A 13528-nucleotide genomic window follows, 5' to 3' on the forward strand; every position below is an offset into this window, starting at 1 on the left:
AGGCTGCAACCCAGGACCCTTGGCCCCTGAGTTAGGGAAGCCCAGGGAATTCCAGCTGAGGGGTATTGCATGCTCCTGGAGGCTGTGCAGGGCCTCTGAAGATGGGCCTGGCTGCATTCCCAGCCCTGACCCAGCCAGCCCTTCCAGGAGGGTGGCTCTGGGTGGGGGAAAGGGACAGTCTCTGCCCCAAAGGAATCTAAGGGTGCCATTGCAGGCCTTGAGGCTAGGAGTCCTGTCTGTCTCGGGACCCTGAGCAGCTAGTGCTGAGGCCTCTCTCCCCCCACCAGGAGGAAGACATCGTGTACTATGACGCCAAGGCTGACGCTGAGCTGGTGAGCACCCCCTCCTGAGCCACACCTCCTTGCTGGGTCTTGGTGGCCTCAGCTGTAAAATGGATGTTAGGACTCAGCGCCACGCATTCTGAGCTCAACCCTGCAGAGCCGTGGTGACACAGGCCCCATCGTCCACCTCCCACAACTCCCTAGAAGTCCGGACCCCTCCAGGGCTGCATCTCTGAGCACTAGTGGGCTGAACTTGACTGCAGTGTGGGGCAGGTGGTGAGGCGCTTGGCCCTCCCTGCATGGGGCAGTTTAGGTCCCAGATGGAGAGGGCCTCTCTTAAGTGCAGTGAGAGGAGGGAGACAGGGAGCAGCTGGGAAGGCTTCCTGGAGGTGGGCAGGTGTGAGCAGGATGCATTGATGTCCAGACGCATTTCCAGGTTAGGCCAGCTCCCTTCCCTGTGCTAAGCACCCCACAGCCTGGCCCATCGTCAGACCCTGACCCTGAGCTCACCTGGGGTCACCCACCTCAGAAGTAGTGGCACTGGGACTGACCAGAGAGCCCAAAGCCACACCACCCTTCTGCCTCCATATCACTCACTGGCTCAAGTCCGCCTGGGCTGCCCTGTGAGGTAGTGAGGTCCCCGTCACCAGAAGACTCGTGTGAAAGCTGTATGACTATTTGCAGGGGAGGTGGCTGTAGAGAAGACGAGTCTGAGGGTGTAGGGCACTTGAAGTAGACAGTGTTTGCTGAGCTTGTCAAGGCCCAAGACCCTCTGCCTGACTTTAAGGCAAAAATAGTTGAACCTGACGGTCCCCTCTGTAAACAGAGGTGTCACAGCAGCACAGTGTCTGGACTGCTTGCTGATTCGGAGGACCCAAGATCCAGTCTTCCTCTCCTAGGCCTGCGGGCTTGGTGGGTTTCCGGGGCAAGTGAGAGGTACCCAATGACACCAGGAGGTGAGAAGGCTGGAAAGGATCCCTGTGCAGGATCCGCAGTGCCAGGCTGGCCTGGGAGAGCCGCAGGAGGGCACAGGGCCCGAGACAGAGCGGGGTGGGCTCAAGCAGGTGTGCTTCCCCTTGGCTGAGCTCTGTGGCTCCCAGAGAAGTTGCTAAAATTAAAGCTGGAATCTGAAATTCAAATGAAGAACGAACCTTTAATTAGACCCTGAATCTAATTCCTTACCCCCCTTGGCAGCGGGCTGTAATTTTAGCAATCAGGGCATTAAATATAAACCAGGAGACTATAGTTGCCCACCATACAAAGCCCCTGGGCTGGGGGTTGGCACTGAGGGACTTCTTGGCCAGCCTGGTGCCCAGCCCCTACTAGGATGCTCTGAACCTACATCCAGCAGCCTCAACTGTATCCAGGGCCCCAGCCCCTCACTCTAAATCATTGACTCCTTGCCCCTAGCCCCTTGGACTTCTGTTGGGGGGCTAGAGATTGCCCGACAAGGGAGCTTCACTCTGGGGCCCGGCTAGACTAGGGTCAGCTAGGCCAAACGCCTGGTATAAATGACAGCACGCACACATTTTCCAACTCCCCTGCTTGTTGTGTTGCTTTGTTTTTTTAAATCTTTGCCAGAGGTACAGTTAGAGATCTTTCTAGACCATTTACTTTTAAATTACCAGCCAGAAGGTGGGGGTGGGGGAAAGAAAAGGAAGGAAAAAGTTTGCCAGCTGATAGCTTATCAGAACAGAATCCAAATGTCATATTAGTTGGGAAAGTTGGGAGATTACATTTTCTAGTGCCCTTCATCTGCCGCTGACATTTCGGGGGCTTTCTTCTCCCGCGCCTCCCCCTCCTGAGCGGAACGTGAGTGGCGCACGCCTCACAGGCGGCCGCTCCCACCCTGGCCTCCATGCTCCAAGGCTGCCTGCCCTGGCTTTACCCAGCACCTGAGGGCTTCTAGGGTGTGCCAGGGGTGGGCAGACGGGTGGCACACTGCAGAAGGGCAGTGGGAGGGCAGCAGACAGCTTGGATTCTGCTGTACAAAATCCACCCTCAAAGAGATGAAGAGTGTCTGCCACAGGCCCTTCAGAGCTGTGCCCCTGGGGTGTGGAGAGCTCATCTGGCTGGGTGGAGAGGCATGGTCACCCTTTCCCCAGACTGGACACAGCTTGGTCAAATGCCTAGAGGAAGAAACACAGGGGAGGAGCATGCCCAGGTCATAGTGGGCAGCGGGGGTCAGCCCACGTGGACCCATGGGGGAGAATGAATGAGCTAAGCCTGGGCTGAGGGTGGTCACAGAGGCCTTGAGGGACAGTGAGGGAGCGTATGGGGTGTTCAGCTGCTTATGATCCCTCCTACCAGCCTAGGAAGCCCCCTAGCTTTGCTCTCCACCCTTAGCCTCCTTTCCCTTGACTCCCCAGTCTGGCTTTTCCTCTTTGCCTTCACTCTCTACCATCATCTTTCTTCCCTCCCCTCCCCCTTGCACACCTGCACCCAAGCCTGCCCCACTCCCATCGGCTGCGGCATCAACACTAGTCACAGACCCACTCCTGCCAGCCTGTGATGGTGGGCGGGGATGTACAGCGCATGCCCAGCCTGCCCGGCCGTGAGATGCCATAATTGGCACCTGTCAGGCCGCTGTGGCTCATTTTAGAAAATCAACAGGGGCCCTTTCAGTCCTGCTGCTACCAGGCACCACAGACCCTCCCTCTGGAGGTCAGCAGGTCTGAATGGTAGCCCCCAGCCCAGCTCTCCCAGGTTAGCCTCCCCAGCTCAGACCCTACAGCCGTCAGGCTGCAGGGGATAGTGCCCTGCCTTAGATAGGGCTAGGGCCCTCTCCCTGCTCCCAGAGGAACTCCATGAAGGGACTGGGCAGGGCCCAGTGATGACTGTGGGGGCCCAGAGCTCCTGGAGGGACTGCTGAGGCCTGCCTGTCATTGTACAAGGCATATCCTTGTAAGCAGATTCTGGAGCCCGCTCCTTCTGACTGGCTCCATGATTTGCCTCCTTCCCTAATTGGTTTTCAAGAATGTGGAGAAGAGGTTGGTTTCGTTTTGGTTTTAGAATTTGGGTTTAGCAAATGTGGGGATGGTGGGTGGGGTGGGCAGGAGGAAGTGGGAGTCACAGGCCCCTTGGGTGAGGGGTCCAACCCCGTGTCCATCTGTCCCTGTGTCTCTCCATCTGTGTCTCCTACTGCAATAGTCCCTCTTTTTGAGATGCCCCTATCTCCTGGACTCTGGCCCTCCCTGCCCCTACTTGCAGGCCTTTACAACCCCTGACACTGCTGGGGGGTGCCCTTTCTGCAGGACGACCCTGAGAGTGAGGATGTGGAAAGGGGGTCTAAGGCCAGCACCCTAAGGCTGGACTTCATCGAGGACCCAAACTTCAAGAACAAGGTCAACTATTCATACACGGCTGTACAGATCCCCACGGACATCTACAAAGGCTGTGAGTGTGCAGAGCGATCGGGACAGCCCATCCTACCTGCCATGGGGGCAGGCCCACTGCCAGGGCATTCTTGAGTCCCTGGGGACAGAAGGCCAGTGCCATCTACCTCCAGCCTCCTACACCTGAGATTACTCCTGTGCACCTCTCAGATTCACCCACCTGTGGGCATCAAGCACTCACAGGCAGAGCCTCACCCTAACACTCAGCAAGTTGCAAAACACTGAGCCTCTATGCCTGTGCATGCATGGTCTCCTGCCCACGTGTCCACAGGCACCCACACGAATGCACATACACACACACCATTCCCCACATGTGGGACTGAGTGCCCGCCTGCCCCTGAAGCAACTCCTCACCACCCTTCCCCATTCCCTGCCCCCAAGTAGAAGTGGTTGAGAAGCTGCAACACATCAGGTGGACACGGAGGGCAGGGGGACAGGAAACCACTCCTCACAGATACCAACCCTATGACACTGCCCTCCTTCTCCTGGGCATAGAACCAAGGAGGTAGGAAGTTTTCCTGCCAAGAGCAGCCAGGAGCTGGGGATGTGGGGAAGGGGGATGTGGAAGAGGGTGGTTGACAGTCCAAGCTCCAGGGACAAGGCAGTTTTACACAATGGGGAAACGAGGTCACTATAGCTAGAACGATTTGAGTCAGACATGAGGAGGAACTTCCTGAAGCTCCTGGGAGGTAAAGGGGGAGGAAGCCAAGAGTCAAACACTGGATGGGGAGCTCCAGCAGCAGGATTGAAAGCACTGAGGCCTGTTGTTTCTGACATAGTTTTATGAACATCTACAGAGTAGCCTTGGAATCCAAGGAGCTCACTGGGCTGGGACTCAAAAGCCTCAGAGCCACTGCCTCAGCTCTAGAATGCAGGGAATTCCCAGAGTCCTCAGGGAGGCCCTCTCCACCTCAGGGTCAGCTACGCCTTCCGGGCAGCCTCAGGCCAGGGTGGGGAAGGATGCTCCCCTCTGCTCCCTGCAGGCTGCCCGCAGGCCACCTGCCTGAGCCAGTCGAGGGGCACTATCACAGGCAGGCATGCTAATTAAAACAGGAGCCACACCGCCCTCTCCAGTCACCCCTCGCTACCCACACAAATTGCATTTTATATGTTTTTTATTTACTGTGTCACTTTTAATTAAATCTGTAATCACCTGCCTGAGGGGGCATGGTCCCCTTTCCCAGCTCAGCGTGATCTGAGAGTATGTGCACCTGGGTGCGGGTCTGTGCGCATGGGGCTGAATAGCAGGCCCTTTCCAGGTGGGGGCAGGGGTGTTTGCATGAATGTGCCTTGCCATGTATGGGTATGCGCGTGTGGGGTCACGGGTACCTGCATGGACAGCCCACGCAGAGCAGGGGTCTCCTCTTGGCCCTTGACCTGAACCAGGGACACCCCTCTGCTCTAAGCTTGTCATTGTGCAGATGGGAAAACTGAGGCATAGTGAGGGGTGGGACCTGCCGGGCAGACTGTCTCAGGGCAAACAGTACTTTGTGAAACTCTGGAGGGCCTGGCTTTATTTTTTCCTTAGAGAGAAAAATAGAAATTGTTCAACTCACTAAGTTTCTAAATTAGGAACAGGACCATAACATACTGTTCAATAAGCACAGCCAATGCTCGAAATGTGTTTTGTTTTCACATTATGGTCAGTTACGGGAAGCCACAGGAACAGACAGCGAAGGGAGTGGGAGCAGGGGCAAGCATCAGGCAGCAGACACAGCAGAGGCCCCACGCTCCAGAGGGGCTGCCAGAAGGAGAGTGCCCAGGAGTGTGTCAGTGCCCGGGGCTGGGGCAGAGGCTTGAGAATTGTAAATCATGCTTTCTACCTTTGTCTGCCTGCTAAAGGTGGTCTCTGGTTCTCACTTGAGGTAGATTTTTGATGGGGATCCCTGTACGGGGTGACAGTGGCTGGGCTCTACATGGGAAGAAAGAGGGTGGATGTCCCTGGAGGAGGAAGGAGGCACAGAGGCCTGGCAGAAGCAGCTGTGTCCTGCTCCTGCCATTTTGTCCGAGTGTCCAGGGACAGGGTCACTGCACACATGAGAATATGTGTCACACACACACATCGGGCCGCCCCGAGTTGGGGGTTGAGGGTACTGCTCAAACCATCCTGGGTCTTTGCCCAGGTTGAAGGGTCTGCAGGATGGAGTCCATTGGAGCCTTGTTCTGTGTGTGTGTGTAGGGATAGATCTGGACAGGGGATCACGCATGCGCAACTACAAGGGTTGGGGGGAAGGGAGAATGGGGTAACTGATGGTAGCGGGTAGTGAGCAGGACCCACGAGTGTCCCCTGTAGGTGCAGAGTGGTGTGTAGGCATGAGCGTGTGTGCCCTCGTGCCCATGGTGGCAGCTGGGTTGCTAGGCAGGTGGGTTCCATCTGGCTGGAAACACACAGGTTAGACACAGGTGTACCTGTTGGCGGGGTGCAGGCTGTGTGCGTGTGTGCATGCGTGTACAAGTACACGTGCCTGTGTTGGAGCAGGATCTGGCACCGCCCCGGCCCCTCTAAGAGCCCCCGCCCCCACCCCTGCTTGCTTCTGGCCCCAGTTGATTAATCATGGAGCTGAGTGGCTTCCAGCTTATCAGGTACCTTAATAGCTGAATAATTCCAGCCCCATCAGCGGGCCCTTAATTGCTTTCTTGTTGCTGCAGCCTGGAGTGCATGCTGAATGGGTGAGCTCCTGGGGGACCAGCGCTAGCTCCAGGCAGCGTGCTGGACCGAGGGCTCCCAGCTCCCAGCACCCTGCCACCGGGGCAGCCCCTCTCCAGAAGCTACCAGCCACAGCTGCCCTGCCTACTCTTGTGGGGCCTGGAGGAAGAGTAGGCTGAACTGTTCCTTTCACAGCTTGGGAGGGGTGAGGATCAGGAAGTCTTCCTGGAGGAGCTGGGGCAGCCACAGCTGGGCCCTGGGAAATAGGGAAGGTCTGGATAGGCTGAGAACAGGTGGAGCATTCTGAGTGGGGGCACGGGCATAAGTGTTGTGGTGGTGGGTTTGGCAAGACACAGCCCAGGTGCTCCCCACCCCAGCTCCCCGCTTCCCCCCAGCCACCGTCATCCTCAATGAGCTCAACTGGACAGAGGCCCTGGAGAATGTGTTCATGGAAAACCGCAGGCAAGACCCCACGCTGCTGTGGCAGGTCTTCGGCAGTGCCACAGGAGTCACTCGCTACTACCCGGGTAGGTACCAGCCCCTGTCCCCTGTCCGCCCAGCACCCCTCCTTTCTCCATCTGCCAGCTCACCCATCCTGGAGGCATGGGATGGAGTGGCTGCCCTGTAGTCTGTGGTGGCCCAGTCACCTCTGCAAGGCCTGCCTACCCAGGTCAGCCCTTTCCTGCTGGTCCCACTCACTTTCTTTCCTCCCTCAGCCACCCCGTGGCGAGCCCCCAAGAAGATCGACCTGTACGATGTCCGAAGGAGACCCTGGTGAGCAAGCAAGAAGGAGCTGGGGAGGGACACCCCCTCAGCTCCCCACCTTTCTTGCCTGCTCCCCCACCTCCCCATTTCCAAGCCTCCTAGCAGGGCGCAGCCAGCTGTATCCAATTTTCATTTCACACATCGTTGCCACTGGAAAATGGATCCCATCACCCAGGCAGGCCTCCCAGCTGTCATGCCCCCGTCCACTGCCCAGCACCCCCACCCACTCAGGGCTGAGAGATTGGAAGAGAGATTGGACCAGAAGGGGTCCCCAAAGGCAGATGTAGCCTCTATAGGGTTGGCCAGCCCCTGCCCTACCCGTCTGAGCCACAGATACCCCTCCCCTCTGCTCTGCCCCTCCGGCAGCTCCCTATGAGTATCCTTCCCTGGCACCTGCGCCATCCCACACACAGCTAGACTCTGCCCTCGGGGCCCCAACCTGAGGCAGAGAACACAACAAGCCACTGAAGCCAGGAAATGTGGCTCCTGCCCCCTCTGGGGATCACCTGCTCATATATACCCCTGGTACTTTTTCCTTGCCGAGGAGCCAGACCATTCATGTCATGGGCAAGGACTGTGTCTGTTTCATTAAATGTGGTGTCATCAGTACCTAGAACCCTGCCTGGCCCACATAGTGCATGCTCAGGAGAAATGTATAGAATCAATATGTGTGTGACAGAAGGAAGGACCCACATGGTCCCAGTGGGTCTTACCCTAACAGAGGCATCTCCTGGGCAGGTATATCCAGGGGGCCTCATCGCCCAAGGACATGGTCATCATCGTTGATGTGTGAGTGAGCAGTGCTGGCAAGTGGGGCTGGGGCAGGGGCGGGCAACGGGCTAGACTCTGCTGCCATGAACATCATGGGGGATGGGCAGGAGAACACTTGAGGTTCTCCTGGCTCCTCCACGGCCCCTGCCTGACCTCTCCAGGAGTGGCAGTGTGAGTGGCCTGACCCTGAAGCTGATGAAGACATCTGTCTGCGAGATGCTGGACACTCTGTCTGATGATGACTATGTGAATGTGGCCTCGGTGAGTGTCAAGGTGGCAGACGGGGCAAAATGGGTCACCCCACCTACCCTGCTCCTGTGACCACCACCAGCCCCATGCAATAGCTGCCTGCCCTGGCCAGCCTGAGGCCAGTCACCACCCTGCTGTTCCTGCAGTTCAACGAGAAGGCGCAGCCTGTGTCATGCTTCACACACCTGGTGCAGGCCAATGTGCGCAACAAGAAGGTGTTCAAGGAAGCTGTGCAGGGCATGGTGGCCAAGGGCACCACAGGCTACAAGGCCGGCTTTGAGTATGCCTTTGACCAGCTGCAGAACGTGAGCCCTGTGGGTGGGCAAGTGGGCGGCTGGGGGAGGAGAGGGTCCAGGCTTGGTGACACCCAGGAAATCAAGATGGATGGCCTCATTAGCACCAAACAGGCAGCTTGGACAGATAGCACCATATGCTATGGGGGAGGAGGGCCAGAGATCCAGGCTCACTGCAGGAGGGAGGCCCTGCCCCTGGACTAGGGAGGGCTGAGAGCTGGGGCTAAGAGCTGCCTGCCTTCGCCTCACTCCCCTCAGTCCAACATCACTCGGGCCAACTGCAACAAGATGATCATGATGTTCACGGATGGTGGCGAGGATCGCGTGCAGGATGTCTTTGAGAAGTACAATTGGCCAAACCGGACGGTGAGGCTCAGCTGAGGCAGGGGCTACCCTGACCTTGGCCCAGTACAGGGGAGGGCTGTCCCCTGGTGGCCTCAGCAGTAACCTCAAACCCCCCACAGGTGCGCGTGTTTACTTTCTCCGTGGGGCAGCATAACTACGACGTCACACCGCTGCAGTGGATGGCCTGCGCTAACAAAGGTACCTCCCCTGTGCATCACTGTCAGGGGCCTGCCTGCCATTTCTTTTTGTCGATTGCGTATGTTGTTCAACTGTCCATCCATATGTCCAGCTGTGTGTTCACCTGCTGCGAGACAGGGCCTCCTCCCATCCACGAGGCTGTCCCTCACTCTATCTGGAGGCTAACGTATCCACCTGACTGAGCCTCTTTTTGTCCATCTGTCCATTGTCCAACCGTCCCCCAGCTTGTCTACTCCTGCATCTGTTTGCTGATCCGTCCATCTCTCTGTGCACTTGGGCCTGGCTGCCGGGTGGACTTTGAATAGCATTGCACCCTAGAATGAGGGACCTCAGACCTCAGGCTCCTCCCTCCTCATCTCTGCCCCCTGCTGTGCTTCCTGATACTGCTGCACTCACTCCCTCCCTCTCCATGGCACTGCCCTTGGCAGGGCAGAGGCCAGGAGCACTAGAGGGAGAGGACTCCAAAGAGAGAGGAGCCCAAGAGGCGAGGCAGGGCTGCAGACACACCCCAGGGGCAGGGCCCTCTGCACATGGGTCCTGCAATGCCAGCCAGGCCCACCTCTGCCTCTCCTTCCTTCACAGGCTACTATTTTGAGATCCCTTCCATCGGAGCCATCCGCATCAACACACAGGTAAGACTGGAGGAAGCCCCTCCTCCCAGTCCTTGGCTTCCCTGCAGGGATGCTGTGTGCCATGGGCTGCTGTGGACCAAGGGCGCCCCCTCACGGTGGCTGGGGCACAGTCCCAATGCCTGGGGAGACAGAACAGGCAGTGCCTGGGAAAGGCATTCATGACCCCCACCACTGCCCCCTCCCCAGGAGTATCTAGATGTGTTGGGCAGGCCCATGGTGCTGGCAGGCAAGGAGGCCAAGCAGGTGCAGTGGACCAACGTGTATGAGGATGCACTGGTAAGGCCTCTGGGCAAGGAAGGGATGGGGCTGGCACCCTTCCCTCAGGGATGTGCCCACAGGTCAAGACCCTGGAGGGCCCCCTTAGGGGGTGAACCAAGCACAGGAGAAAGAGGTGGCCTGCACTTGAGCCCCTGCTCTGAACACTCAGGGTGGGGTCAGTGCTGGCCACAGGTGACTTCATCATCTTCCTCTCCCTTTAGGGACTAGGGTTGGTGGTAACAGGGACCCTCCCTGTTTTCAATCTGACACAGGATGGCCCTGGGGAAAAGAAGGTGAGGAAAGGGGAGGGTTGGGGCTATGGGTGTGCCTGGAGAGGGATGGGCACACCCACAGCAGGTCTGGGGGTGGAGGAGGGGCAGGGCAGGCCTTCACACTGCCTGTGAGAGCAGCTTGAGGCCTTGTGGAGGGTGGTTCCCCGTGGAATTGAGCGCATTGCAGAGCCCCCCATGCTTCTGCTCCCAGAACCAGCTGATCTTGGGCGTGATGGGCATTGATGTGGCTCTGAATGACATCAAGAGGCTGACCCCCAACTACACGGTGAGCATCCACCCGCCCATCCACCTACCCTGCCTCCCATGTGGACGCAGGCAGGCTCAGCAGAGAAGACTGATGGGTATTACAGCGCCTCCATGGAGACCTCTGAGTTCAGGGGGTCAGGGAAGGCTTCCCCAGGAGGTGACCTTGGGTCTCGAGCAAGGTGACCTTGGGTTGGCAAACTTCCTGTAAAGGGCCAGACTGAATATTTTAGGCTTTGCAGACTTAAATACCCATCTCTTATTTGGTTGCACTGTTGTATTGTAAAAGCAGCCACAGACAAAACATAAACAAATGGGCATGGCTATGTTCCAATATAATTTTATTTGTGGATACTGATATTTGAATTTCAGATAATTTTCACATGTCACAAAATAGAATTTTTCCTTTGATGTTTTTTCTAACCATTTAAAAACAAAACCATTCTTAGCTCATGGCCATATAGTAATGGGCAGCAGGCCAGACTTGGCGCATGCACATAGGTAGGAGTGTCCCGGACAGAAAGGAAAGGAGGGGATGGCATACATTGGAGGCAGAGGGAATTCTCTGGCCAAGGGCCCAAAGGTGAAAAACAATCATAAACCAGGGTAGGGGCAAGATGGCAATGTGGCTGGCCCAGCGCCTGTGGTCAGGGAGTCTGCGTCTTCGCCTGTGGAATGGGGAGAGGTGTGGTATGTACAACAGCATCATTAAGCCTGAGCCCCCTAAAGCCCCTGCTTGGTCCTGAGCGGGCAGGGGCTGTGGCAGTTGGCCTCCAGGTACAGTAAGAAACTGACTAGGGGAGGTAAGGGCTAGGTCCTGGTCTCACTCCTACTTCCCTTCCACCTGGAAGGGAAGCCCCAGGTAGGATTCCCAAGGGTGCACTCATCGTGCTGCTCTCTCTTGACATGGGAACAAGGACGAGGCACAAATCAGGGGCAGTAGTGGCTAGAGGACGGCCACAGGGGTACAGAAGCAGCAGCCCTGTGGGACCGGTGGAGGCAGAGAGGTCAGGCTGACTGACAGCTCATAAGAATCAGGGGAAGAGGATGAGGACTGCAGAGCAGCAGCCCACATGCCAGTTAGCCTTGGCAAGGGCTGGTGCACAAGGGGCAACCCGCCTGCAGGCCTGGCTGAAGAGACAGACTTAGGGCCACATGGCATGGGGGGCTCTTAGCCCAAGGCAGGCAAACAGCATCTCTCAGTGCGGTGGAAGACCAAATAGGGAAGAATTCTGGAGCCCAGGGAACCCCAGCCCATCCCTCCAGACCCTGAGCCCCCAATCTGTGCCTCCAGCTTGGAGCCAACGGCTATGTGTTTGCCATTGACCTGAACGGCTACGTGTTGCTGCACCCCAATCTCAAGCCCCAGGTGAGCCAGATGGGTGACCTGGAGGGTGGGCAAACCTTCTACAATGGGGACTTCTGACTCCCCGCCCTGCCTCCAACAGACCACCAACTTCCGGGAGCCTGTGACTCTGGACTTCCTAGATGCGGAGCTGGAGGATGAGAACAAGGAAGAGGTAAGGAGAGGAGGAGAAAAGGGGTGGGGGACAGAGCACAGGAGTGTAGGGGCTCTGCCCCTCACATCTCTGGCCCTTCCAGATCCGTCGGAGCATGATTGATGGCAACAAGGGCCACAAGCAGATCAGAACGTTGGTCAAGTCCCTGGATGAGGTAAGGAGGCAGGGCTGGGGACCAGGGAGTCAAGGGGGGCACCCTCCTACCCCACTGCCCCCTGCCTGCTAGCCCAAGTACCTGACCCAGCCTCCTCTCCCAGAGGTACATAGATGAGGTGACACGGAACTACACCTGGGTGCCCATAAGGAGCACTAACTACAGGTAAGTGAGGCCAGGGCTGGGCAGACAGAGAGGGTGGGGCGGCCCCAGAATCTGAGCCAGCTGCCCCCTCCCTCTCCCACTGTGACCACCATCCCAGCGGGGGACCAGTGGCCAGGGCTGCTCACTACTACCCTGGGACGCTTAGTCTGCCAAGAGACTCCCTGGCCTTTAAGGAACAAGCAGCAGGTCTGAGAGCACAGGACGGTCATCCAAAGTCTCCTCATCACTGTGGCCATCTGCACCCAGGATACTGCCTTTGGCACGTTCACTGCCGGCTCTCAGCTTGCCTCAGAGCCTCAGGGTGGAGCGGGTCCCTTGTGTGTCAGGCTGGGTCGGTGCAGGCTGACCTCTGCGTGCCCCACACAGCTAGTCCATCCCAAAATGCCGGGCATCCTTACAGCCCATGCCAGCCCACAACTGCCACCCCTCACCCCCCGCCATATCTGCACCAGCCCTGCTTTCCACTGGCTTTGAGTATCTGGGGGCTGGTGACCCCACTCCCACAGCAGCACTGGCACTGCAGCCAGCTCACGGCAGCATCTGCCCCTTGTGGGTCAGAGGGAGGCTGGCTGGGCAGGGGGCTGTTGTGAGAGGCTGCTGGGAGGGGAGATGGTGTGCGGATTTGCTTTGGGGCTGGTTGCCTGGTGGCCTCCAGGAGAGTTTGAGAAGTGGAGAGCCTCCAGGGTGCCAGCCCCTAGACCATGAACCTCCCGCAGCTAAGCAGGGAGAGGAGCCCCGGTGGTGGGAGGAGGGGATGCCACAGCTGGGACCTCTGCCCAACTCCAAGGCCATGGAGAGGGGGTGCCAGTGTGGCCTGCCTCCCCCAGCCATGACCCGCGCTTCTCCCCCCTCAGCCTGGGGCTGGTGCTCCCACCCTACAGCACCTTCTACCTCCAAGCCAATCTCAGTGACCAGATCCTGCAGGTCAAGTGTAAGTGGCCCGGCCCCTGCCTGCACCCTGCACCCTGCCTCTGCCCCACACCCCGGCCGGCCCCAGGCAGCACAGCCAGCGCCAGTTGCCGGCGAGGCAGTCCCTCCTGCCCAGTCTGCCCACCCTCAGGTGCCCACAGGCTGGGGCACCTTGAAAGTCTGTGGAAATCTGCATGCTTGCCTTTTCTTAGATTCGGTTCCAGGCCATTCTTTCATGGTTTCTGTTGAGGTTGCTGTTTTTGGTTTCTCCTACTCCGTGTCTTCCTTTCTTAGCCTGCCTGCCCCACACACTCCTGGGGGCTGCATTCTTGGAAGACACCCCCTCCCCTTACCTTCCCCCTTTCCCCTCCCCTTTCCCCTCCCCTCTCCTTTCTCTCCTCCTGTCTCTC

At 57.9% G+C, this 13528-nt stretch overlaps 1 protein-coding gene across 4 annotated transcripts in view; it reads left to right on the plus strand.

Moving 5' to 3' along the window:
* CACNA2D2 (calcium channel, voltage-dependent, alpha 2/delta subunit 2) overlaps window positions 1-13528 on the plus strand; it is a 114967-nt gene that overhangs the window by 88590 nt on the left and 12849 nt on the right. For all 4 annotated transcript variants that reach the window (XM_011993245.1, XM_011993248.1, XM_011993249.1 and 1 more), the window contains exons 4-21: window positions 288-332; window positions 3536-3677; window positions 6719-6850; window positions 7040-7097; window positions 7827-7877; window positions 8021-8120; window positions 8255-8413; window positions 8660-8767; window positions 8866-8944; window positions 9527-9576; window positions 9763-9852; window positions 10056-10127; window positions 10318-10392; window positions 11665-11739; window positions 11819-11890; window positions 11973-12044; window positions 12148-12209; window positions 13064-13140. In XM_011993245.1, the coding sequence (XP_011848635.1) occupies window positions 288-332; window positions 3536-3677; window positions 6719-6850; window positions 7040-7097; window positions 7827-7877; window positions 8021-8120; window positions 8255-8413; window positions 8660-8767; window positions 8866-8944; window positions 9527-9576; window positions 9763-9852; window positions 10056-10127; window positions 10318-10392; window positions 11665-11739; window positions 11819-11890; window positions 11973-12044; window positions 12148-12209; window positions 13064-13140 (1519 nt within the window). The remainder of the gene's footprint in view (window positions 1-287; window positions 333-3535; window positions 3678-6718; window positions 6851-7039; window positions 7098-7826; window positions 7878-8020; window positions 8121-8254; window positions 8414-8659; window positions 8768-8865; window positions 8945-9526; window positions 9577-9762; window positions 9853-10055; window positions 10128-10317; window positions 10393-11664; window positions 11740-11818; window positions 11891-11972; window positions 12045-12147; window positions 12210-13063; window positions 13141-13528) is intronic.

The sequence above is a fragment of the Mandrillus leucophaeus genome, unplaced genomic scaffold (assembly GCF_000951045.1).
Source record: "Mandrillus leucophaeus isolate KB7577 unplaced genomic scaffold, Mleu.le_1.0 Scaffold429, whole genome shotgun sequence".
NCBI classification, from domain to species: domain Eukaryota; kingdom Metazoa; phylum Chordata; class Mammalia; order Primates; family Cercopithecidae; genus Mandrillus; species Mandrillus leucophaeus.